General features: G+C 39.9%; 2 protein-coding genes across 3 annotated transcripts; one reads left to right on the forward strand and one right to left on the reverse strand.

Moving 5' to 3' along the window:
- Nucleotides 1–1745: 1745 nt before the first annotated feature.
- On the forward strand, nucleotides 1746–13178 carry chmp5b (charged multivesicular body protein 5b). Of its 2 annotated transcripts, XM_088321926.1 has the most exons (9): nucleotides 1768–1926; nucleotides 2216–2260; nucleotides 5015–5119; nucleotides 5195–5241; nucleotides 6247–6340; nucleotides 8637–8708; nucleotides 8791–8899; nucleotides 10598–10710; nucleotides 12967–13178. In XM_088321926.1, exons 3-9 carry the CDS (start codon nucleotides 5090–5092, stop codon nucleotides 13015–13017), a joined length of 516 nt encoding a protein of 171 aa, XP_088178052.1. In that variant the 5' UTR covers nucleotides 1768–1926; nucleotides 2216–2260; nucleotides 5015–5089; the 3' UTR covers nucleotides 13018–13178. The 2 variants fall into 2 exon arrangements, with proteins under 2 accessions (XP_088178051.1, XP_088178052.1); XM_088321925.1 differs by lacking the exon at nucleotides 2216–2260 and having other exon boundaries at nucleotides 1746–1926.
- On the reverse strand, nucleotides 13037–26066 carry fastkd3 (FASTK mitochondrial RNA regulator 3). The gene is made up of 9 exons (XM_088321924.1): nucleotides 25972–26066; nucleotides 24138–24456; nucleotides 22466–22720; nucleotides 20111–20957; nucleotides 18760–18845; nucleotides 16854–17028; nucleotides 15332–15398; nucleotides 14050–14164; nucleotides 13037–13375 (listed from the first exon to the last, which is right to left on the reverse strand). The coding sequence occupies exons 2-9, from the start codon at nucleotides 24429–24431 to the stop codon at nucleotides 13277–13279; spliced, it is 1938 nt and encodes a 645-aa protein (XP_088178050.1). The 5' UTR covers nucleotides 24432–24456; nucleotides 25972–26066; the 3' UTR covers nucleotides 13037–13276.
- Nucleotides 26067–27196: the final 1130 nt, after the last annotated feature.

Genomic DNA, 27196 nt, shown 5'->3' on the forward strand with positions numbered 1-27196 from the left:
TAGTGCCCCTCATTGGCTAAACATGACCACTACAACTAAAAAATAACGGTTAACAAGCAGGTATGATGATGGGAACAATATTTGATCGCAATTATATTTAGGAAGCGTGTATTGTTATAATTTTTGGGGAGGTTAAAAATAAGGTTGCAAGGCAGGATTTGTTTTGTATGATTCCCGCAACAGTCCACCCATGAGCGTTCGTGATGGGAATTCCGGCTCTTCTTAAAGAACCGGCTCTTTCTTTCGACTCGGCTGACTGAAAAGAGTCGGCTCTTTCGCTCCCAAATGCTTCTTCAGTTTGTTTTCAATGATATCATACTATTAGTGATTAAACATGATTCACCAAATTCATGAAAGTTGAATATAAGAATAGCCTTTATTGTTTCAAAGTTTGAACTAATTAAAATGGTCATATTTTTTATACTTGGCTCACAACACAAAAATGAAGCCACTCAAGACAAAAAGAGATAAAAAAGAGATAAAGAAAAAGTGAGAGAAAAAAAACCCAGAAAGTAAAGAAAAAGGAAAGATATCGAGAGGAAAAAAGATAAGAAAGAAGGCATCAAGGGAGAAATAGAAAGAGATGGTCAAAAAGGGAGAGAATAAACAATAGAAAAAAAAGAGAAAGAAAAGAGAAAAGGGGAGGAAGAGAGAAATCGAAATGGGGAGTGAAAAGGAGAGACAGAGAGAGAGGGGGGGAATGAGAGGGATAGAAAGAGAGTGAGAGAAAAAGAAGAAGAGGCAGAAAAAAGGGAAAAAATAGAGAGAGAGACATCATTAGACAAAAGTGAGAGAGCGAGAGAAAGAGGGGGGGAACAAAGGTGGAGAGAGAACAAGAGAACAAGAACAGAGAAAGAAAAGAGAAAAGGAGAGAAAGAGAGAAATCGAAATGGGGAGTGAAAAGGAGAGAAAAAGAAAAGACACAGAGAGAAAGAGAGTCAGAGAAAGAGAAGGACAGGCAGAAAAATAGAAAAATAGAGAGAGACAGAATTAGACAAAAGTGAGGGAGAGAGAGAGGGAAAACAAAGACAGAGAGAGAACAAGAACAGAGGAAGAGAGAAAGAAATATAGAAAAAGTGAGAGAAAAAAAGACAGAAAGTAACAAAAAAAAGGGAAAGAGGAAAAAGGATAGCAAGAAAGAAGGCATCAAGGTAAAAATAGGAAGAGAAAGTAAAAAAGGGAGAGAATAAAAGATAGAAAAAAGAGAAAGACAAGAGAAAAGGAGGGGAAGAGAGAAATCAAAATGGGGAGTGAAAAGCAGAGAAAGAGAGAGATACAAAGAAAGTGGGAGAAAGAGAGGCAGAAAAAAGAGAAAAATAGAGAGACAGAATTAGACAAAAGTGAGAGAGAGAGGGGGAAAAACAAAGACAGCGAGAACGAGAGAACAAGAACAGAGAAAGATAGGAATAGAGAAAAGAAATAAAGAGAGAGAGAGACAAAAATACATTTAGAAAGAAAGAGAGAGTTAAAGCAAAAGGGAGAATTAGTGGGTAAGAGAAAATAAATCAGAAAGAGAGAAAGAAAAACAGAGATAAAGAGAAAAAAATGACAGAGAAAAAAAGAGAAAATGTAACTGAAGAGAGAAAAGGGGGAAAAGAGACAGAAGAAAAAGAAAGGGGAGAAAGAAAGTGATTTGAAGGAAGCCTTATCCTAATTATTATGGAGCCCGCTAACGGCGTTCACATCCTATAGCCTTTCGTTCGCGAACGACACGTCACTAATGGGCGCGGACATGTGACGTCACATCTTGCCATCATTCTCGAAACTTCCGGGTGTTCCCAAACTGGCACCGACTGTTGTCGGGGGAGAAACTGAAGCGTCGAACAAAAAGTTTGTCCGTTTTGAATTCCAACCAAAATGAATCGCATTTTTGGCATGGGGAAACCCAAAGGTCCGCCGCCGAACCTAACGGACTGTATCGGAACCGTAAGTAACTGGTTTCCTTGTTCTCTCCAAGTAAACAAAGACGAAAATGGCTCTCTGTCTAGCTACGGCCTAGGATGGCGGTTTTTATTTTCCCCTCAATTGTGTCTCGATTTTGTTTTTGACAGTTTGATGTTTTTTTTTCGCTAAACTTGAAATTATTCTTATTTCCTCCATGTTAATGGTGACCAGCGGTGAAAATATCTGGGGTAAAAAGTGGAATATACAATCCTTCTTACTAGTTTAGCGAGTTTTTGGTGAAATATAAACCTGTGATATATATTTTGTTCAGGTGAGTTGGATCAAACTGGCATAAACCGGTTCTACAGGTTTACAGGTGAGGGTTTTCACCTCCGCGTCATCAACCCGGAAGCCGCCATGATAGAGTGTTACCCATTGGGGTGGGCGAATATTATCAAATATCGATCTTACCGATACCAAGCAAAGAGTTGGATGGGATTGATACTATTGTCCTGGGATTGATACGTCACTCTTTCACCAATTCAAAGCGCCTCCTCTCTATGTCCCTCTCTCACCCAGCGCCCTCAATTTTTGTGGGTGACTGACAGGCACACTTTCAGCACCTCACCCTACCTGGCCTGCTGTTGCATCCGCATACCTAATTGTAGAGAAAAGGAGAGGAAGAAAGAAATCAAAATGGGGAGTGAAAGGGAGAGAAAGAGAGTGAGAGAAAGACAAGGACAGGCAGAAAAAAAGAGAAAAATAGAGAGAAACAGAATTAGACAAAAGTGAGAGAGGGGGGGGACAAAGAAAGAGAGAGAACAACAACAGAGAAAGAGAGGAAGAGAGAAGAAATAAAAAAAGTGAGAGAAAAGACAGAACGTAACAAAGAAAAAGGAAAGAGGAAAAAAGATGGGAAGAAAGAAGGCATTAAGGGAGAAATAGAAAGAGAAAGTCAAAAAGGAGAGAATGAAAGATAGAAAAAAGAGAAAGAGAAGAGAAAAGGAGAGGAAGAGAGAAATCGAAATGGGGAGTTAAAGGGAGAGAGAGAGAAAAAGGGGGGATAGAAAGAGACTGAGAGAAGAATTAGACAAAAGTGAGAGAAGAAAATTCTACTTAATTATATCTGTATTTTTTCCTTCTACAGTGAACGTTCAAGCTACTTCATTTTTGAACTTTTTTATATAATAAACCTTTTTCAGGATCTCACAACAAAATGTTAATTAACAATATATATTATATAACGAAAGACATGTACAATATAACATAGATAGATAGATAGATAGATACTTTGTTCATCCCCGAAGGGAAATTCACATTTCCAGCAGCATCCCTGAGCTGAGAACAATCGAGAACAATCGAAAATAACACGGGAGCACGTTTGGAAAAAAAAATATGATGTAAGATTATTTTGGGTTTTGTAAGGGAAAATACGACAGTTTGTAAGGGCATGGAGTCCTGGAGGTTGACAGGTATGCATCCGGCCTGCCAGGCAAAAGGGAAGGCCGAATCGATGCGCCCCCCTACCAAAAGCTAGAAATGACAGAGGCAAACATGGAGCGTAGTGCGTTGTGGACTTTTTTTTTCCCCAACTACAGAAAAGGACAAAGTAATTTGTGTGGTAAACGGGTCTGCTACTGTGGCAACGACACAAATTGACATAAACACACGAAAAAAGCTCACAAGTGTAAACTGTTAACGTGTTCTCACCCTGGGAAATAAGGTAATGACAGACAATTGACACTTACCAACTTTATTTTGAAAATATTGCGCAATGGAAGGCATTTAAGTCTCAAGTAGATATTGTTATGCAGCATTTCTATCTTCATTGAACGGCTGCTTATGGCTTTTTTGTTCTGAATTTTTCTTTTGACTGTTAAAGTCTGCAATGTTTTTATTTAATAAAAAACAAAGATTTAGAGCTTAATATCTTTGTTGCTGTGTTTATCGCAATTGAAAATAACTCAAAGGGGAGGGTTCAATTATTCAACAATCATGACATTTCCCAGCAAAAAGTATCGAATCGGTATCGCTCGATACTACTATTTTGTTCCTTGGATTGGATCAATACTAAAATTCCGCTGCACAATAACAGTAAAAACTAGGCATGGGTGATACTAGGAATATCGGTATAGATCCAGTACAAGTAAATACATTGTAGTGTTCATCGATACCAATCCGATACATGTAATGGCATGGTCATTGAATAAATGACCGCTCCCTTGTGTTAGTTTATAGTTGAGATAAAAACGGCACAAATATTTTAGACCCCTAAATGTTTTATTTTTTTAAGATATAATTGCTATGCGAATTTAGAGAGAGTGAAATTTAATTATAGGGGCCATTGAGAATGATCCCGCCCCTGTGAGTTTCCTGGCCAATGACCTGCTAGTTTAATGCCACGGCGTATGCGCGGATAAGCTAGTTTAATCGGACAATTTTGTTTTAATTGAAACGATAAATTAACAAATGGCAGTATTAATTAGGGGTAGGCAAACTTTGGTCGGATTTGGTTTAATAAATTGACCTTTTTTTTCTCATTTATGACATGCAGACATAAAATATTATATTTTTATATTTGTTTTTCAACAAGATTAGTCTCATCAGTTTTGTTTTGAAACACAATTAAAGCAAAAACTATATATTATGTCCCTGTTTTAAACTCTAGAACTGATGTTTGGATTTTTGTAGTAATACTTTGTATTTCTGTAGTGTGATTGTGGTATATTAGCATTACTGTAGATGTGTTTTTATAGTATTTTTGGGCTAACATTTTAGTAGTATTAAAGTGGATTTATTTTAGTGGTATGTCTGTAGTATTTTTGTAGTATATCTACAATTACAGATATCTATTGTCATTATTCTTTGACCATTTTCATTCGGCTGGTCGGATTAAAAAGCTCTTGGGCAAAATGTGGCCCGCGGGCTATATTTTTCCCACCCCTGGTTATAATGATCTAAGGCGATTGATACTAGAAGCGTCTAAATTGATCTAAGGAATGGATCCCCATCAAGTTTTGCTTCAACCTGTCATTCCCATGTTCTTTTCGGGGGGTTCCTTAGCGTGTTTTGATGTTTCGCTACATTACTGAAAAGCATATGAGAAATTCAAACCAATCCAACCACAAAGGTGGATGCCCGTTCGGAATCGGTGGATAAGAAAATCGCCAGGCTGGATGCTGAGCTGGTTAAGTACAAGGAACAGATGAAGAAGATGCGAGACGGACCGTCCAAGGTAACGCTGTAAACGCAGTCCTCAGGTTCATTCTGTATACTTACTCTTATGTGTACTCTGTATTCTCACAACCAGAACATGGTCAAGCAGAAAGCCATGAGGATCTTGAAACAAAAGAGAATGTAAGCAACCTTTCTCTTGTGGTTTATCGCATGAAATCTAGATGTATTTCATCTGTCGTGAAAAAGTATTTGGCCACTTCCTGATTTTGTTGGAATATTTAGCACTCATAAAGGTTTAAGTTAAGTCAAGTCAATAGAAAGTGCATTTAACATTGCAGTGTAAAGTAAATAAATCAAACTCTCACAACATGAGACAACTGGTCAAGTAGAAATCTGCATCTACACTTCAAATATTTTGCTAGGCCATGTTTATTTGTAACGCCCTTAATCACAAGGAGTCTCAAAGGGCTACATATTATGACACCATCCCTTGATCTAAAACCTACACGAGGGCAAGGAAAAACTCAGAAACCTCAACATGAGGAAAATGAAGAAACCTTGAGAAGGGACCTCAAGGAGCTAATCCCCCTTTCATGAAGTCCAGGCACAGATATTGTCAACAGGAATTATAGGTCATTGATAAGCTATGGAATAGAAGTGTGTTTTAAGCCTAGATTTAAACGGGTCATCAAACCGATTTTAATATCACACAGGGACAACCCAAGGATATACAAAAATGTCATTTTGAAACGTTGATTCCATTTATTAAGGTGCAGAAAAATCAAAACCTTTTTGGCCCTATGTAAAAAGTAATTGCCCCCAAACATAATAGTGAGTTGGGCCACCTTTTACAGTGATTATAGAAACAAAATATTTATGATACTTGGTAATGAGTCTTTCACAATGCTGTGGAGGAATTTTGGCCCACTCTTCTTTGCAAAATTGCTTCAAATCTGCCATATTGGAGGTTTCTCTTACTTGAGAGTGATGTGTTCCTTCAATGACATCACAGCTCTGGGGGAAATACGCCAATTTGACTAAATTTCTCGTGAAATATTTTGAAACATCTTCGATGACTGTGAGGAGAACCGCTACACATTTTGTACCTCATTGATGAAGAGGGCTTTGTGAATATTTTTTTGTTTCTTAAAACCTGAACGCAAATCATAATCGCCGCTGTTCCAGGTACGAAGCCCAGCGAGACAACCTCATGCAGCAGTCCTTCAACATGGAACAAACAAACTACACCATCCAGTCCCTCAAAGACACCAAAACCACGGTAAGACCATACAGTGCGTTTTCTAATGACATCCAACTGGGGAGAGCCACAAAACGCTTTCCAAGTCGCGTCGAGTATCGAAAATGTTTTGGCACTTTGTCGCCAAACATGGCATCTGAAAACATTTCTGATGCCCTTCTAGATGATAACCTAGTCGCTATTTTTTGCCAACATCATTCATACAGAACATATTGTAACAGAAGTTAAACGGGAGGATTAACAGTAGTTTTTTATCGATTATTATAATTACTCACGATATTTCATCTTTGTACCCACGGATCAAGCAAAGTTTTTAATTTATACATCCAAATTGAACAGCAGGGGAAGTTATCATATACTCTATAGTCACATTTCCTTTCCTTTAAATAAAAGAATGTTTACCGGAACATTATAGAGTACTTTTATTTGTTAAACAAATACTTGGGCCTGTAAAAGTTTTTTTTTTAAATAGTAAAGTATTAGTTTGTGTAATGTAAAAATAAAGATTTGTACTACACAGATTTTATCCTATCTTTCTGGAACCTAGCTCCCGTGATAAACAAGGGTTCACCGTTATAGGGCTTACACCACATTTGTGTTTTCTTTTGGCCCATTTCTGTAATCTGGCTATGTGGTAGTCGTCATCTCGAACGGTCATATGATCTGAAAACACGGGACCTAGGCAACTTGGGGGAGGGCTGAAAACTGCTTTATGTGTGCAGGGGGACAGTGTTGGTGCTGTTCGGCAGCCAATGGCGTCTACGCCCAATTGCCCACGATATTGGCGTTACGTGTGCACGGGCAAGGCCGTAGCCCCGGAAACGCACATAACGCGCAAATATAACGTGTCAAACTCGTTAGAGCTCGGGGGCTGCATGGTAGGGAAAAAAAATTCACGGCCGGACTTGTCGAGAGAAGGAGCGGGAGAAAGAGAACGACAGCTAGAATTAAAGTAAGAGGAAAAATAGAGACAGAGAATACAATGGAAAAAGTATACATGTGAGATTGAAAGAGACAAAGAAAGAAAAAAGAAAGTACAAGAAAGAAGAGAGAAACAGGACAAAGTGAGAAAGACAAAGGGAAACAAGATAGAAAAGTAAAAAGAAAGAAAGAGAAAAAAAAACAAGGACAAAAAAAAGAGAAAAACTGACAGTCAAAGAAAATAGAGGGAGAAAGAGAGAAAAGAGGGAGTGAAATACAGTACAGCTACAGTCTTTGTGAGTGGTGCCTGAAATGAAAATGAAATGATCTGCATTTCTATAGCGCTTTTCAAGTCAATGAAGACTTCCTAAAGCGCTTTACAATGTGCTTCACATTTACCCATTCACACAATGGCCTGGCTTTGGCGACATCAAGTGTACACATATCAGACTGCAGCTTGTTTTGCCCGCACTTTTATCAGCGTTGTCTTGTTGGTCTGATTCAAACCGTTGGCGCGCCTGATCCAGCACGCGAACCGCATGTTTGACATCCCTGGTGTAGGGTATCAAGTCCCCTGGAGGAGGCCACCAAAAGAAATCGGGGTCGTGAAAAAAATAGTGTAAAGTATTAAAAGTGTTAATAATATGAGCTAATATGGATAAACAACACAAAAGCAGCATATACCAAATTTCCAGAGAAAATGGGCGAATCTGCTTTGGGCCCCAGCCTATCTCCAGTCTCGTGGTGACCACAAACCCCCACCCCCCTCCCCTCCCAGTGTTATATTCAATTATGCCTCATTCACTGTTTGGTGAACACCTGTGCGAACATGGCTTCACCTAAAATAAAAATAATAAAATAAAGTTGAGTTTTACTTACTTTTGGAAAATAAGCTTCAAGAGGTCCTTCTGTGTGTTAGAAAGTGGCCGAAAAAAAAGCGATCCAACCATTTTCTCAACCGCATCAAGCTTTCTTATTCCACTTTCATTTCAAATGAAACGGCTAGCCTCTCCTTTACACTTTACACCAACCATACAGAATGGATGCAGGAGATATTAAACAATAAAAATGTCAAAGTTCTTAGCGCGCTGGAGATACAATATAGAATGATTACACACGAAGTAGGAATAGGAAGTGGATTTCTTCTTCGGAATGGATTCTGGGTGACCTCTCACAGCACCACCACACGTCGGTAGCAGCGGAAAGAAGCCACATATTACAGATATATTCGTGCATCTGTAAAATACACAATTCATGGTACTAGAGAGAATCCTTTTTTAAATGACTCTGAAAGTCTTTAATAAAGTGCTTGAATTTAGACAGATGTAGAGTATATGAGACGTATTTTTCAAGATGTTAAAAAATGTGTGCGTACTAATTTTGAGTTTTCCTCAAGGTGGACGCCATGAAGGTGGGCTTAAAAGACATGAAGAAAGCATACAAGCACGTCAAAATCGATCAAATCGACGTACGTATAACCCAGCCCCGCGCCTATTTTTACTAGCCGCCGTCCACTGTACGACTTTCAAACTTCTTATTTGCCATCAAAGACCATCCAAGATCAACTGGAGGACATGATGGAGGACGCTAACGAAATCCAAGAGGCGCTTGGCCGCAGCTACGGAACGCCGGAGATCGACGAGGACGACCTGGAAGCCGGTAGGTCACAAAAAAACTCGATAATTATCCCGAAATCACTTTTAAGACTAAGTCTCACCTCTTTGAGTCGTTGATATCGATAATAGCAGTACCTATTTAGCTGCACAATTACCCGAAATCTTATCGTTATTGCGATGTAACATAGTGCGATTATGTAATCGCAAGACACTGCAAGTTTTTTTTTTCAAGGATTCATTGTTCCGCTTCAGAACAGTTCGGGTTTTACAGTGCCGGCCAATCAGAGGCAAGTTTAACAGCACTAGACGATAAAGGCGAGGCAATGTTTGCAAGTTGCACACAATGCCACACTCCCAGGGTGTGAGTAGACAGCATCACTTACAAAGCTCCCCAGAAGTAGGCGCTGTTTACTCAGGTAAAGCGTGTCACTAGTATTATCCTTTAGATGCATAAGTGGGGTCTAAAATGAACCCATGGGTTGTTATTCTTCAAAATCTATAAAAAATAAAAAATAAAGTATTATGTGCTAGATATTCCTGTTCATGAAATGATGCCAATATACTCATTAGAGAAACATCACGATCAATCTGAAACAAGATACCTGTAAACTATAAATTTGGTGTAACTCGCCAATTACGTCCCCTGGCCATCATCAAATGTGTTTAATGTCTGCTAAAATGGCTTCGTTAAATCAGGGACAATCCACAGAATCCAACTGTGTACAATATTTACTCCAAAACTGATAATGCCGACGGTTAAAAAGAAATCCGCCTAAAAGCATGTCTGCTTCGTTCGACGTTCTTTCGTGTTGATTTGTTGGTTTCGCCCTTTGAAAATAAAGACTTTTTCCCAATATGGTAGTAAGCCTCTTCCCTTTGGTAGTTTGCCTCTCCCCTTACGTTTGACACTTTCTTGGCCAATAGCAGGCTTTTTTTTTTCACCCGTCCACAGCCCACACTAGCCCTGTTTGATCAAGGCGAGATTACCTCCAGTAGGTCCAAATACAGTAGTAACAGATTTGAGGATTGGGAAGTTGGTTAGCCAATAATATTTCCAACATAAATGTATACAATTTATTGATGTGTATTCCAGTCAAAGCCGAAATCAAGGGTGCGCATAGCAATCAAGTTTCACTTTTACGCATCGTTATTACACGCAAGCGTGCACAATCATTGATTTGACTTCTGGAAAGAGAAGTGAAATGCTTACTACTCTTTTACAATTTCTAAAAGAAATGGCCAAAGTTAAATACACATTTGCAAATGTTTTAGTGTTGTAAACTGCTCTTCTCCAAATAGACACATTTGGAAATGCCGACCATTAGAGAAATGCGGAAATACAATGTTTAGTTTTTCACATTCAAGCTAAAGTCTCAATTGTTCCGCCGCTAAGATGATCATGCTACACTCATCTGTAGGCATTTAATTACAAAAAAACCTATTGAAATTGTTGTACCGGTCTGAAAAATCACTATTAGGTTTTATCCTAAAATGGACTATTTATCATGTCTCTAATTTCTAGTTCTTGTTGACTGCCAATTATATGCCAGCCGAAGCCGGTATCACCCACCGTCAAGTGTACTGATACGATACTCTCGTTGTTTCTAAGGATACCCTGAGATCAATTCTGATATCAGCATTCGGGTTCTACAATTAGTATCTCTTTGGTTTTGTTCACTCGGGAAGGTGGGAGACTTTGGGTAACTCCAACGCCATTAACTTGCGTTTGTGCGCTCGGCAGAACTGAGCGCCCTTGGTGACGAGTTCCTGATGGACGAGGACAGCTCCTACTTGGATGAGGCGTCGACGGCTCCGGCCATCCCCGACGGCTTGCCCGCTTCCAAGTCAAACCGGGTAAATTCCAGGAACATCCAAACTCTCCGCGTGCAGTGTTGGGTTACTGATACAGTCCTTACAGTTACTAGTTACTGGATTCAAACAGTAATTATGTTACCTCCCCAGATTCCTGACACCCAAAAGTAGCACTTTACTCTGAAAAGTCACTCTCGATTGTATATACCATATTTTTCGCAGTTTTTTTTCCATAATTTGGCCAGGTGTGCGACTTATGTGTGAAATTATTTACACATTATTATATTATTTAACATTTTATTCTTATACTAGACCTTATCTCTGAACTTCTGAACACATTATTATATCATTTCTCTTGATAATTTCCCACTAGACTTATGAAAACATATCATTTCACATGTTATTTTCACAGTGAACCTAAGGTGTGAAATTATGAACATATTATGATTTCTCTTATTTTCACACGATACTTTCATTGCGTGGGTTTCCTCCGAGCACTCCGGTTTCCTCCCACATTCCAAAAACATGCATGTCAGGTGAATTGGCCGGTCCAAATTGTGCCTAGGTGTGATTGAGCGAGTGAGTTGTCTGTCCCCGTGTGCCCTGCGATTGGCCGGCAACCAGTTCAGGGTGTCCCCTGCCCACTGCCCGATGATTGCTGGGATGGGCTCCAGCACCCCCGCGACCCTACTGAGGATAAGCGGTGTAGCTAATGAGATGAGACTTTCATTGTGAAATTATGAACACATTATATTATTTCACGTGTTTTCACACTAAACCTTGTGTGAAATTATGAACACGTTATGACATCCTTTTACGTGTTTGATCAACACTAAACTGTGAGTGAAATTGTGAACACATTATATCATTTTCACATGGTATTTTCACTCTAAACCTTGTGTGAAATGATGAACACATGCTATCATTTCACTTGGTATTTTCACATTAGACTTTGGGTGTGAAATCATGAACACATATCATTTCACAAGTTATTTTCACACTAAATCATGAGTGAAATTATGAACACATAATGATATCATTCATCTTATTTTCACACTAGACTTTGGGTGTGAAATTATGAACACATTATATTATCATTTCATGTTTTTACATTAAACCTTGTGTGAAATTATAAACATTTTATGATATTAATTCTCCTAATTTCACACTAGACTTTGGGTGTGAAATTATTAACACATTTTATCATGTAATTATGAACACATATCATTTCACGTGTTATTTTGCACACTAAACCATGTGTGAAATTATGAACACATTATGATATAATTTATCTTATTTTCACACTAGACTTAAGGTGTGAAATTATGAACCCATAATGACATCATTTTACGTGTTTGATCAACACTAAACTGCGAGTGAAATTGTGAACACATTATGATATCATTTTCACGCTAAACCTTGTGTGAAATTGTGAACATATATCATTTCATGTGGTATTTTCACACTAAACTGTGTTTGAAATTATAATATCATTTATTTTCACACTAGACTTTGGGTGTGAAATCATGAACACATATCATTTCACAAGTTATTTTCACACTAAATCATGAGTGAAATTATGAACACATTATGATATAATTTATCTTATTTTCACACTAGACTTTAGGTGTATAATTATAAACCCATTACGTGTTATATTCACACTAAACTGTGTGAAATTGTGAACACGTTATGATATCATTTCACGTGTCATTTTCACGCTAATCCTTGTGTGAAATTGTGAATAAATTATATCATTTCACGTTGTATTATCACACTAAACCGTGTGTGAAATTATAAATATCATTTCACGTGTCATTTTCACACTAAACTTTGTGTGAAATTATGAACACGTTTTGATATCATTTATCTTATTTTCAGACTAGACTGTAGTTGTGAAATTATGAACACATTATATTATCATTTCATGTTTTCACATTAAACCTTGTGTGAAATTATGAACACATATCATTTTCTGTGTTATTTTCACGCTAAATCTTGCTTGAAATTATGAACACATTATTATATCATTTCATTAAGGACATTTTTCAGCATGTCAAAAGGAGGGCCCTCCTGCAGTTGAGTGGGAAAATAACATGTGATATGATATAACCTGTAATAATGTGTTAGGAATTTCAAATACAAGTGTCACCAGTGTATAAGTCGTACCCCTGTTCAACTTGTGAAAAAAAACTGCGACTTTAATTCCGGAAAACACAGTAATTGAATTCCAGGGAAGGCGTTCCTTCGCGGCACCTCAGTCCCAAAACTGCTCACGCGGCTGTTTTTCTGTTGCAGGACGGAGTTTTGGTGGACGAGTTCGGCCTACCTCAAATCCCCGCCACATAAACCGACAACAGAGGACGTGTTGTGCCTTCTATTTATCCAAGTGACACTCCTCAAAACATTCATATTGCTCTGTCCTCTCTCAATGCTTTCTAATTGTGAAAATAACGCTATGTCAAGCTCTTCTTTCGCAGTATACCAATACATTTTATTTTTCAAGTCAAGGCTCAGTAGTGATGTATTTTCTGATTCTTTGCGATGAAGCACAAGATAAAAAAAACAAAAACAGTAGTCCTAGAGCTTGTCTGTTTCCCATTTACAGTCACCAGCTAAGTCTGTAGCTGTGTGGGAAGATTTTCTGGTGGAGGTAATTCATGACGCCGGCCTTGTCGTGCAGTGACTCGAATTCGTGAAACGGGATCTGGAAAAGGACAAAAAAAAGGAGATAATAAAGCATCAGACCAATGAGTGATGGGTCGTTCGCTAAGAAAACGGCTCTCTTCAGAGTGGCTGGCAGGATAGCCTCCCTGGGCCTTTCCGACAGATTGTCAAAAGCAGACGTCATTGGATCAGTTTTTCAAGAAATGCCAGGCAAAAAACACTGCTGAAGAACAGTAAACAAAGAGCCCAGTTAAAAGGTAAATGAATATTGTTATTATTTCCTTTATTTTGTGCCTCTCGTTTAGTTTAATGTGCACTTATCTAATTTCAATATGTACCCTTTTCATGTTCTGATACTATTTTATGATTTATTAAAAAATATACTTTTGCAAGCCTCTGAACGGATTAGCGCATTTACATTCAAAAGCAGTCTCCACTTACAAATATTTCAGGTTACAAAGCTACAACCAGAACCAACTACATTTTAAAGTAGAGGTACAACTAAATACTCTTCATATGTTATGTGAAATGTTATAGTATTTATTTCCGATACTTCCTTTGGTTTGATCTGTCGTTTAGTAGTGGATTCTCTATTCTCCAGATTTTGTGAGCACGGCAGGGCCAAAGCTCCCGTGAAATTCCGCACATTATCGAGTTTTTTTCTAAATACCAAATGGAGTACGCACTCTTAGAAATGGGGCCCCAGGAGCGTACCTGAACAACTTGGTATCCCAGCAGGCGTAGGTGGCGCTGTTTGATGCACTCGCTGCCTAGGAGTCTTTTGCCGTCGGCGGTGAACCGTCGCTGGCCGTCGATGCATAAGGCGATCCTGCCCACATGTAAACATCCAGGGTCGGTACAACTCTTTCAAGGCCAAATTCAAGCACATTTTAAGGACTTTCAAAGCCAATTTCTCCAGTACCGTTAAAGGAAGAAATGCCGTGAGAATCGTGACAAATATATCTACGACTTGTAGAGGCCATTTTAAATATTGCAAATGCATATGATTTTTAGATCTTGTGTAAATGGTAAATTCAGACCCCTCCTCTACTTCGCGTTTCAGATATCGCCGTTTCAAAATTCATATATAAAAAGATCGAATGAGAAAAACAAAGGATGTTTCCCGCGTTACCGAGAGAAGACAAGATTCACGCCGACAGGCCAGCACACCTTGACTGGAGATCTCTGATGCTGATTGGTCAATTCATATCAATGTATTTTATATAGTCCTGTGAAGGTGCACCTGCTCTGCATTCTTCTACATCTCGCTGTGGAGCGTTTGTGTTTCGCTCCTTTCGTCATGCCACCAAAATTCTCTCTCCGTCTCTCGCCTTTCTTTCCGTTGTGCTCTCCTTTCCTTCTGTCTCTGTTGTTCACTCTCACTCTTTTCCTTCTGTCGTTCTCTCACTCCTTTTTTCTGTCTCTCAGTCGTTCTCTCTCACTCCTTTCCTTCTGTCTCTGTCGTTCTCTCTCTCTCTCTCTGTGCTTGTTTAAAATATGTGCTGGGTTTCAATTAGTTCTCCATTTCTCCACTGAAAAATTACAAAAATACCACTACAGTAATACTAAAATACAATACTACTACTACGGAAATATTCCTAAAATACTATATAAACACTACCAAAATACAACTATAATTCTCCTATAACATACTACAAAAATACCACTGCAGAAAAAAATAATGCTACAGTTAATAAATAGTCCAGCAGAAATACAACCAAAAATACTTAATAATTCCACAGTAATACTCCAAACTAAATATCAAATTCAGTGCTTTAGACCTAGATAGCATTTAGCTTTAATTATGAGTGTTTAAAAACCAACTGATGAGACTAATCTTTTTAAAAACCAAATACAAAAAGAAATAACAAGTAGATATAAACGGTTCCCCACCCCTGCAATATACATCTCCATCTAGTGGTCAAATATTACACTGTCCCTTTAACGTCATTTTTAAAAGGATGAATCTTCAAATAAGCATAAAGGGTTTACCCACCTCTTGAAGACGTCCTGGTGGCTGGCAGGTAGCACGTATCCCTCCTCATCCAGCTTGATCTCCACATCTGAGCCAACAATTGAACACAAAACCTCATTCAGCTAACGGTGCCTAGCGAAAGTATTGACCCCAACCACAGCCAAACTACCAAAAAAACACAACTCCATCATATTGCCACATTTCAGGCTTCAAACTTGAAGCTCAAAAACGGAAAATCAACTACATGTGATATACAATCGTGAAGTGGAAAAAGATCATTTCAATATTTTCTATTTACGAAAACAAAAAAAAATTGAAAAGGTGTTGAAAAAATATTTGCCCCTCTGTTCTCTCAGCTCGCCCAAATGACTCCAGAAGTTGGCTGATGACTTCTGAATCCCATGTTGACCTAAATGGACCGACAACTACATAGAGTGCAGCTGCGAGTCATTTAGTCTCAGTTTAAAAAGCACCTACTATGTGATGGGCTCGGAGGTCTGCGGAAACAGACACTGGAGAACAGCATTATTATTTAGACCAAAGAACAGACCAGGCAGGTCTGGGATAATTTGTTGACAAGTTCAGCGCAATAAGATTTTGCAACACTTGCATATCTCCCGGAGCACTGTGAAAGCAATGGTATCAAAACTTTCAGCCCAAACAAGGAGAAAACCAATCAGAGAGGCAACCAAGAGTCCCACGATCACAATGGACTATCTGTAGGCATACACAGCTAAGGTGAGACTATCTGTGCATAAGACAACTATTAGTCATACTCTGCATTAATTTGCCCTTTAAAGAAAAGTGTTAAGAAGAAAGCCTTTTCTGAAAGAATACCATAAAAATGTTTGTTTGCAATAGGCCACATGAGAGACACAAATAACATGTGGAACAAGGTGCTCTGGTCAGATGAGACCAAAATTGAACGTTTTTGGCTAAATGCAAAGCGTTACAATTGACGTAAGAGTAACTCTGCATATCACCCTGAAAACACAATCCCCTCTGTCAAACATGGTGATGGTAGCATCGTGCTATGGGGTTGGTTTTCTTCAACAGGGACTAGAAAGATTGTTAGAGTTGATGGGAAGATGTATAGAGCCAAATAAAGGGCGATTCTAGCATAGAATCTGTTGGAGTGTGTGAGAGACCGGAGATTGGGACGCAGGTTCACCTTCCAACAAGACAAGATCTGAAAAATGCTATGCACAAACAATCGCCATCAAAACCTTAAGGAACTTGAGCTGTTTTGCAAGGAAGAATGGGCAAATAAAACTCGAAGAGACATACCCGAAACGACTTGTGGCTGTGATCGCAGCCAAAGGAGGTTGAACAAATTAACTCAAAGGGGGGGGGGGCAATATTTTTGCAATGCCTACTTTCTAATGTTTTATGGGTTAAAAAACTAAAATCTTGAATACATGTGGTTAATTCTCAAGAAATATTTAGAGTTTTTTCTTTTTAAGTTTGAAGCCTGAACACGTCAAAACTGTTTTTAGAGGTCCAATATTTTTGCAAGGCACTGCATACGAGGTCGGTCCCTTACCCAGCGTGTAGCAGTACGGCGTCAAGACTTTGGAAGCAAAGTAAGAGCGAGCGCCGAGCAGATCCACCAGGCCCGACACCACCGCGCCGTAGAACTGAGGCTCCGCCGCGGTCTCCAGGGAACGTCCCGGCATCAGGAAGGACTCGACGCGGTATTTGGGGAGCAAATGGGGTCCCTGAGGGGATGGCACAGAAGGAAGAACTACTTATACTCAGAAAGTACTTGGATCGAAATGATACTATTGTCCTGGGATAATTTCTTGGCTCCCACACCAATTTCTCTATGTAGATAGCGCAGCCCTTTCTCACTCTCACCCAGAGTCCCTATCTACTCTATTAAGTTTATACCCGGTGTGGGACTGACAGGTAAACTTTTAGCACCTCTCCCTACCTGGCCTACTGCTGCATCTTCGCCTGCCAGGCAGAAGAAAGGGCCAAATCTATGATCTCCATCAAAAGCTAAAAAGGACAGAGGTTAACAGGAAGCGCAATATGGAGTGCAGATTTTTCAACTACAGTAAAGAACAATGCCAGGTGTAATGTGTTTGGTATAATAGTCTGCTACTGGGGCAACGCCACACATTTACATAAAATCATGAAAAAAGCAGCGCACTGCAATCCAAATTGTAAACAGGTTACTGTTCCTGAACAAAACCTGAAAATCTTTTGGCCCTATTCACTATTTGTATCGTTAGTTTTCTTGATATGCGGTAGTTTGGTCAAATTGCTTCTTTTTTGGTTCAACACTCTTGGCTTCTGTTCTGAAGCAATTGGGATAGAAATATTTCTATTGATTTTTTTTAAATCCTGGTCAAGTTTGAAGTGTAGTTATTTATCGAATCCTGAAACATTCTTAGTGCTTTGTTTATCTTTTTATTATAAACTAAACTTGCCAGATAAGTCCTAAAATGATGAGTTGTCAACCATCTGCTAGGTAAGAAAATTTCTCATTTTAAAAAAAGGACACTGTAATATTTGACCACTAGATGTCGCTGTATCGTGTAGTGCAATCGAAAACGACTGATAAAAAGAACAAGGTAGGATACAAACTACGGAGACTGTGCTTATTATTCAAATCAATATTTTATGTTAATGAATACACATTAATACACAATATGAAGTGTCAAGTTTATTTCCATATCTTTCAGTACTATCAAGTACTATTCATTTCTTTTTGTACTTTTTGGTTTCATTACTTTATTAAAGTTTCATATTATTCAGTACTTCTCAGTAACCGTTTGTGTGTTATAGTACTTTTTTCACACTTTTCGGTAATTTTTCCTAGTGTGTAGTACATTTTCATACTTTTGGTCATTTTTCATAATGTTTGAAGCCTTTTCGTTTCTTCTAAGTATGTTTTAGTACTTTTCAGTATGTTTCATGTATATTTTTTTACCACAAGGAGGAACTTGATAATACACAATGTCCCTTTAAGTACGTTTACATACTGTTCAGTTCTATTGAGTACTTTTTCATACTTTTTAGTACTTTGGGGAATCTGTAGTAATTTTTAAAATGTTTTGAACCTTTCCATACTTCCAAGTACTTTAGTATTTTTCAGTATGTTTTTTTTTAGTAGTTTTCATACATCTCATTACTTCTCCATTTTTATAGTTATTTCAGTACTTTTTATAAAATTAAGTACTTTTTCATACTTTTCAGTACATTCAAGTATCACACTGAAATATGCTAAATAATACACAATGTCCCTTTAAGGATGATATCATTTTATCCCAAAACAATGAAAAAGATCTGCATGGGCGTGACCGGATTTCTAGCATTTGCTTGTGTCCTTACAAGAGGAGAAATAAAAACACTGTTGAAAAGCTATTAAAATACATTATTTTCTGCATATTTCTATAACTAATGTTACCTATTTTCGAATGAAATCCACTCATCAGGCCTACCTCATAAAAGGGACACTCCAATTTGACTGTCATGTAGAGTTGAGTCATCTGTGCCAAGACAAACCGGTCCATCCCGTTCCCTTCCTCTAAAAACGCGACAAAAAGCATCAGAATTAGAATACGGCGTCTTTATTGTCATTGATAACAACGTAGTGTAAATCGTTTGCAACACCAGGATAAACACGTAATAAAGAGTTAAAATAGTTTGTCGGGCAGTACTTATAATCCGGGAGGTCAGCCAGGGTAGTTTGGTACACTGAATAAACAAGAGCCCTGTGACATGGGTGCCTGTAACAGGACCAGAAAGACAACCAACTAGCAAGGGACCAAGGGGACAGAGTACTGAAAAAGGAAAGATATATGATAGTAATAACAGCAGGGAAATCAAGACAAGTGACAACAACTGTGAAGAGAAAATAGAACCTGGAAGTGAGTGACCAAGTAAGGTAAAGGCAAGTGAAAGTAAAGAAAGAGCGATAGAGAGAAAAGAGAAACAGAACTCAGAATGCAGCAGGCACTCCAGCATAAACACTTAATAATGACTTAAAATAGAACAATAAGTTAAAACAAGTGTAAGGAAAAAATATTCCCAAGGTAGTGCTAGGAGACTGTAACAATAGTGCAACAAAATGTAGTGCAATAACATTTAGCAGCAATACAGTAGAAGAATTCACTTCGTTTTTATTCGTTAATTTGTAATTAAAAGACTAGAAACTGAATGATATTTGTGTAACACTGGCCGGTGTCAATATCCCTGTACTGTGAACAGAAATTAACTAAAGGAGATTTGGTTCATAAATATGAAATTCAAAAAAATGAAATTCTACTTTCCACCGCTAGATGGGAGTGAAGGCGGAAAAAAAAAGCTGACGTCCAGACAGGTTTCACGTTAAAGACAATATTGTGCAGTATCTTCTTAGCTTCAGTAGGCCCAGGTTGGATCTGATATTGCCTGTTCACTGCTAAAACTTGGTTTCTTTTTTGTTTATTTCAAAGCAGAATGACAATTGAGGAAAGCACATTTTTATTCATAGCTCTCACCTTAGTTTTTGTTTGCGGTGAGTTGGTCCAGATGTAAAGCTGTATTTACTAAACTATTAAAATAAACACATTTTACACATTCAATGCCAAACATGAAAATCATTTTTCGATTGTGAATAGATGTACTGTACTTAGAAAAGATCCATTTTCATCTGTGATTATAATTTGTAGTGTAGGCTGAATGATAAAGCACAGTACTGAAAAACAAAGCTCAAATGTTTTTACTGATCCGGCCCACTTGATTACATAGTCTGGATCTGGCCCCGTTTTATATTATTGTTTTTATATTTCATATTTGAGAGGGGGTCACCTTGCAGCTGCTGGAGGAATAGGTTGCTGAAGACTTTGGAGACAAAGTTGACAGGAAACCTCTCAACCAGTATGCAGGAGTGCAGCAGGCTCAGCAGCGTGCGGGGCTGAAACTGCCAGAAGCGTGTGCGCAAGACGGCCTCCACCTTCCGGAAGAGCTCTCCGGCGTTGGGCGGCAGGTAGGCCAACTTCCCAAACGCCGCCATCTGCCGCGTCACTTGCCCCGTGTCGTATTCCTCCGCTCTGTACACGAAGCTCTCGGCCACGGCGTCCAGCGCGGCCTCCGAAAGGATGTTCCTCCGCTCCAAGAACTGCGTGGCCCTGGTGAGCGTTTCGGGGTGGCACGTGAAGGCGGAGCCCGTCACGCGGTACTCCAGCGCCTCCACGAAATAGCGATCGCAGTGCCCGAAGTGCATGAGGGCGGCGAGGACGACGGCGAGCTGCTCGTCCGAGAAGCGAGGCAGCTGCCGCGTGGCCCGCTTGCACAGCTGGATGACCAGCGGCATGGCTTGGTTTTGCTCCAGGTCCACCAGGGCGCCCAGCAGACCGCTGACGGCCGCTTCGTCCATGGAGGGTGCGGCCGCCAGGGCGCAGGCGTGCATGGCGTTCAGAAGTTTGTGATATTTACCGCCGGCGACTGTGACGTAGCGCACGAGCTGGTAAACGCTCGTCAGTTCGTCCGAACTCCACCGCGAGGGTACCGATTCTTGGATTCGCGTCATGGCCTCGCCGAGCAAGGAGCCCTCGGGGCCCTCCACGGCCAGCGCGGCTTGGGCAAGGGTGCAAAGCTGGGCCACGCTAAAATCGCCGCGGTCCAGCCTCTCTTGGCTCTCCGACAACAGACGCACCTAAAATGCATAGGGCAAATCTGACCTGTAAGAGTTATTCCAAAATTCTAGTACATGCAAATGGAAAATAGTACATGGTACTTGCAAAAAAACCCTCCAGATATTTCATCTGTATACAGACGCTGCCCTGCTTAAGAACAAGATATGTTCCGGACGATCGTTCGTAAGCTGAATTTGTTCGTAAGTTGCTTCAGTGCTATATTTTGTATGTTTAAGGCTTGTATAAGTCACCTATATTGTTTTGTACTAAAAAAATAAACATTTCATAAAATAATATGCTCGAAAAAGATGAATAAAATTAAGTTTAACTTACTTTTGGAAGATGCGCTTCAAGAGCTCCTCCCCTTCAAGCGCTTCAAATATTTTCTCGACCGCATCAAGCTTTCTTATTCCACTTTAATTTCAAAAGTAACAGCTCACCTCTTCTTTACACTTTACACCAACCATACCGAATCGATGCACGAAACATTAAACTATAAAAATGTCAAAGTTCTTAGCACGCTGGAAATAATATAGACATAGTATAGAATGTTTACACACGAACTAGAAAGAGGAGGCAAATTTCTTCTTCGGGGTGGATGCTTTGGTGACCTCTCACAGCGCCACACGCCGGTAGCGGCGGAAAGAAGCACTACAGCACTGTTTTGTACTCTGATTAAGGTGCAGACAATACAAAATCTAACTTACAGCAATGTTCGGATATTTTTCGACATCCCGGAAAATATGTTCGTCTCTAGTTTATGAGTGTTTTAAGCCAAGTTAAGGTAGTTTTTGTGGAGAATGCCTAAGCATTGTATCAAGGTGCATGGTGTAAATGGTACAACAGAGGCAGAGCAGCCTAAAAGGGACTAACTGGTAAAAACAACACACAGCGAGCTAACGGGGGTTAACCGGGACGATCAACGAAAGGCAGCAACAACAGAAAAACGCAAGACTGGTCGCAAAAAACACGCAGTGAGCAGCCAGGCTGACCGGGAGTAAGCAATGGAAAAACTGCTACGGCGACTAACGCGAACTGGAATAACCCGATATTTTAGGCATCTTGTTTTGGACTGATCGTGATGTTTCTGTGAGGAGTATATTTCTAAATGGTCATCTTTCCAATTATATGTGGCATGACGAATTTCAGTCACTGCTGACATCGTACAGACACCATGTCTGTACGTGACTCAACAGTTAACGTTAAGGGGTTAATAAAGTATATATGACTGTTTTTTTTGACATTCCAACTGTAGCGCCTTATAGTCCAGTGCGGCTTATGTATGGAAAATTATGACAAAAGACTATTTTTGGAGGCTGCGCCTTATAATCCAGTGCACCTTATAGTGCAGAAAATACAGTATTTTATTTTTTTGTAGATAAAATAAATCCACACAAATTGAAGTGTATTGCTTTTTCTATTTTGTTTTGTAAGATAAGTCCAAATTTCATATGATCTGTGGATAAGGTAGTAGGAAAAGAGTATACATTTTACGACAGACTCAACTTTGAAAAAAAAAAAATCTCACCATGAGAGTACTCCAGGGGTCGATATAGAGCCGCTTGCAGGCCAGAAGCACAGATACCAGAGCTGAATGGGATAAAAGGCGGGCGTTGCACTCCATCTGGAGGCTGAGGAGTCGAAGGGCATCGTCTTCCAGCAGCGAGGGGTCCCGCAGGGAAGGGTTGTCGCCCCCCTGACTCTCAAAGTCGGCCACGCGGTGGAGAGCGGCCGCCGCCGCGTCGCCTGGTATAGTCGAGGCCGAGCGCAGGAGTTTCAAAACCTTTGCAGAAAAATTTCAACAACGTTGCGTGAGACAGAAACAAAATACTACACAAGCAATTTGACGTACTTATACATATTTAACTGAAGAATGCAGAACAAAATGCACATTGCATATCAGTGTTCCTGCCATCGTGAGTAACAAAATGTGTGACGAGATAAGGTCGAATGCTTTTTTGTATTTCATCTGAAGCACTGGTGGACCAGTTGCAAAGTAATGGCGCCCTCACCGCCGCGACACAGGTTTGATTTCCGTTGCGGACAATGTAACTCTTGCTGTCGTCTCAATGTGATGCACCTTATAATAGAGGTTGACCGATTATCGGCAGCAATATTTGGAAATCTTACAGATCTCGGTATCTGGATATTTATTTATTCGACAAGCCAAATAAAAATATTTAAAACTGAGTTATTGAGGCTCAGATGCAGCAGAGCCTCTTTCCTGCCTTCTGCCTCGGTAGCCCCACCCCGCACTTTCAGATTGGCACAGATGCTGAAGCAGGAAAAATAATGTTAGAGCGGAGGTAACAGCGACAGCTCTGCGAACTTCTGAGTCTCGACATGCCTGGGAATCAAGACTGCAGACAATATTAAGATTGTAAAAAGTCCTTGGTAGAAAAGTGTCTGTGATTAAGCATAAAAAGTGTAGTTTTAGGGAAGCAGGTGGAGACTAGTATATTAGCTCTTATCATAACAGGAGTTCGTCAATCAAGCATGTGAGTTTGTGATTGAAAGAGAGCATAAAAAGAACACTTAAGTAGAAGGCAGAGTGATTATTACCACATTACTTCGTCATCTGGCTCAAAAACAAATTTTAGTATATTTATTGTAAAATGTTTTTAAGACTTAATGGATTTTTGCTAAAATGCTATGTATTATTTGACTGAATGATGGCTTCCTCCTTCTCCTCGCTATCTTGCCAGAACCCATTCTCCTCTTAGTGTCTGAACTCTGACGTTGACACGAAGAGCATGCCGGGAGCATGCATATGCACTGGGTTGCCAGGCAGATTTTAAGCGATATCATCAAGCTTATTTACATTCAGGAAACTCTGGGAGCGGTGAATAGCAGCGCTTACCGTACTGTATTTTTGACTTTGTAACTAGAGGCAATCTTAGTAACTAGAGTGAATATTTTCCCATTTGGGTACTTTGGAACCTGAAACTTTCGCATGTAGAGGTACCACTGTAATCGGTATTGCCCCTGAAAAACCCTTATCGGTCGATCCTTAGCCTATAGTCCAGTGCCCTTATATATGAAAAACATATGGCAAAAAACTGTTTTGGGGGGGTGCGCCAATGATCCAGGGCCTCTCATAGTGCAGAAAATGCTCATTTAAGATAGTAGTCTTAAATGTAAGTTCATTAAACCGTCCATTTTATGGAGTTTCACGTATGACTGCTGCCGGCGTCGGATACCTTGGCTGTCGACGTGCAAGAACTCAACTTCCTGCAGAAGTCTCGTTCCTCTTGGTCCACATTGACCGGAACGTCCCGCTGGGTAAGCCGTAACTGGGCTGCCGAGTTTGGGGGTCTTACGAAAGATGGCTCTCGGACAGTGGCGTTCAGGGTCCTGGCGTTCCGGGCCAGGTGGATCCGGCGGAAGCCCCGAGCGGACCGACAAAGGCAGACTGCACAAACCTGTCGGACCGCTGGGAATACGGAAGAGAACAGCATGTCCAGTGGAAGTCCCTGGACCAGCTTCAACACCATAACCTCTGTTCAAGATGTCATCAAACTACAACACACAAAATGACAAAATAGGAATCGATGGCTGGCTAAGAATTGTAGTCCGCAATAGGGCTGCAACAATTCATAAATCCGACGGCGAGCGCTAAGCCACGCCCACCATAGTTACGGTATCCGCTGATCACAAGCGGAGCAAATACGACGGCCGGAAAAACAACAGCAAGTGATTCTTTATTCGATATTCCTGATAGCATAGCCACATCATTTCTTCCTTACGATGCAAACGCATCTCAAAAGTCGGTAGAAAAGGGTTTCAATTATTGAATGGGGAGTTATATTTTGGTATTATATAGTTGGTATTGGAGTAATCCAAAAGTAATTGAAAGTAATCCAGTTAAAGTAATCCTACTCAACCCTGAAAATAAGTGACAAAATATATATTGAAGTGAATGACAAATTGCATAGATATCGTATGTATTATGTGATTTATTTAAGAGTTCATTTATGTACATGGCATACATTTGTATGTATTTTTTTGTCAATCTGGAAGAGTGATGACCACTTGTGAGGTTACCTTTCGGGGTTTCTTATTTTCCTCATGTTGAGGTTTTTGAGTTTTTCCTTGCCCGCATGTCGGTTTCAGATCAGGGGATGGTGTCATTGGGGCCTGTGCAGTCCTTTGAGACATTTTGTGATTGAGGGTCACTGTTTTGCATTTCTATAGCGCTTTTCAAGTCAATGAAGACCTCCCAAAGCGCTTTACAATGTGCTTCACACTTACCCATTCACACACACACACACACACACACACCAATAGGGAGTCAAATAATTGTGACTTGACTTGATTAGTAACAGAAGAAGATTGGAGACCCCTGTTCTAAATACTATAAACAGGGTTGGGTAGGGTTACTTTAACTGGATTACTTTCAATTACTTTTGGATGACTCCAATACCAAATATGCTAATAAAAGACAAAAGAAACTAAATATGAATAAAATGATGACTCACAACACGTGGTAAGCTTTCTCTCCTGGCTTTGATCTCCGGCAAAACTAACATAAAATGCGACAGGAACAAAATGAAAATAAATCCAAACAGCTTGCCAACATCAGTTTTGCCGTTCCATGTATTCCGTTACTCTCCAAGCCTGCACAAAATTGAGTCATTTTATTCATATTTAGTTTCTTTTGTCTTAGCATATTTGGTATTGGAGTAATCCAAAAGTAATTGAAAGTAATCCAGTTAAAGTAACCCTACCCAACCCTGACTATAAACATAGAGGTTGTAGTTTGTTTGAACGGATTCGGGATGTACAAGTTATTTATGTATCATATTATATAAAGTATTTCCACTAAATGCAATTCGTTACGGCGAGCATTTTGAGGTGAAAAAAGTCAACTAAAATCGGTAAATGTTCAAGGTGAGCTATTAGCCATTTAGCTTCTGGGTTCTCAGACAAAACAACAGTGGCACTTTCTAAATTGTTATGCGGCACTTTAAAACATTGACACTTACAAACAAAAGGGGACGAGAGAACAACAAAAAGCAGTAGTTTGTTCCTTACCTTATACCTTTAGTCGCCCGGCACAATGAGGAAAAAGACAAAATCCAAGAGGGTCTCGTAACGTGGTTCCGTAACGCTTCCATAATGCTTGGTGCATTTACCAGACCTTCGTTTTTCTCACAATCGCTGTAGTTTATTCTAGATGCACGATGGTGTTTCGCGTCGGACTGGGACAAAAAAATGAAAGTTTTACATTTTAGTTTTTTTTAAAAGTAAATATAAACATTAGAAAAGTGGGGATGACAATATTTCTTGTTATCGTAAAAGTCTAAGAGATGATATTTTTTCCCACGATCCTCGAACGCACCTTACGGCACGGAAAGTGTTTTAAATGAACACTGGAGGGCGACAAAAGTGATACAATCGACACAGAAGGAAAGGCATTTATTTCTATTTTCATATCACTATGCTCATCTCTCATCTCATCTCATTAGCTGTACCGCTTATCCTCAGTAGGGTCCCGGGGGTGCTGGAGCCCATCCCAGCAATCATCGTGCAGTGGGCAGGGGACACCCTGAACAGGTCTCCAGCCAATCGCAGGGCACACAGGGACAGACAACTCGCTCGCTCATTCACACCTAGGGACAATTTGGACCGGCCAATCCACCTGAAATGCATGTCTTTGGAATGTGGGAGGAAACCGGAGTGCCCGGGGAAAACCCACGCAAGCACGGGGAGAACATACAAACTCCGCACAGGAAGTCCGGTAGCTGGATTTGAACCCACACAGGAGGTTCCCAGGACCTTAGAACTGTGCCGCACCCGCGATAACCACTGCGCGGCCGTGCTGCCCTATCACTATGCTGTCCGATAAAAACTTTTTTTCTTTTAGACATCGTTTTTATAATTAGTCCTTTGGGAGAAAAATGGCATCAAATACATTTTTATCAGTCGCTCTTAAACCTCTTCTTGTGTTAGCTTTTAGATAATACGCTCCATGTTAGCTGGGCATCATCTCTTGGTTACTTTGTTAGGCTTTCTCATCCATGAAAATATTATTATTTTTTTCTATTTTTGATCCCCTTTTGGTCCCCTTTTCTACCATTAAGTATACGCTTTAAATTCGATTCAATCAGTTCCAGTGACGTCCTTAACCGCCCAACGAGCATTATTCATTCATTCATCCATTATCTGCACCGCTTATCCGCAGTAGGGTCGCGGGGGTGCTGGAGCCCATCCCAGCCGTCTTCGGGCAGTGGGCAGGGGACACCGTGAACCGGTTGCC

This window comes from Urocampus carinirostris, chromosome 18 (assembly GCF_059441175.1).
Source record: "Urocampus carinirostris isolate Australia breed hairy pipefish chromosome 18, RoL_Ucar_1.0, whole genome shotgun sequence".
NCBI classification, from domain to species: domain Eukaryota; kingdom Metazoa; phylum Chordata; class Actinopteri; order Syngnathiformes; family Syngnathidae; genus Urocampus; species Urocampus carinirostris.

Excerpts from the sequence above, each read along its gene's own strand:
- chmp5b (XM_088321925.1), top strand. The coding sequence starts at position 1,858 with ATGAATCGCATTTTTGGCATGGGGAAACCCAAAGGTCCGCCGCCGAAC. Across the intron at positions 1,927-5,014 it reads TAACGGACTGTATCGGAACC|GTGGATGCCCGTTCGGAATC; the intron begins GTAAGTAACTGG and ends CCAACCACAAAG. Across the intron at positions 5,242-6,246 it reads ATCTTGAAACAAAAGAGAAT|GTACGAAGCCCAGCGAGACA; the intron begins GTAAGCAACCTT and ends CCGCTGTTCCAG.
- fastkd3 (XM_088321924.1), bottom strand. The coding sequence starts at position 24,431 with ATGGTGTTGAAGCTGGTCCAGGGACTTCCACTGGACATGCTGTTCTCT. Across the intron at positions 22,721-24,137 it reads CTTGCACGTCGACAGCCAAG|GTTTTGAAACTCCTGCGCTC; the intron begins GTATCCGACGCC and ends TTTTCTGCAAAG. Across the intron at positions 20,958-22,465 it reads ACCCCTGGAGTACTCTCATG|GTGCGTCTGTTGTCGGAGAG; the intron begins GTGAGATTTTTT and ends TATGCATTTTAG.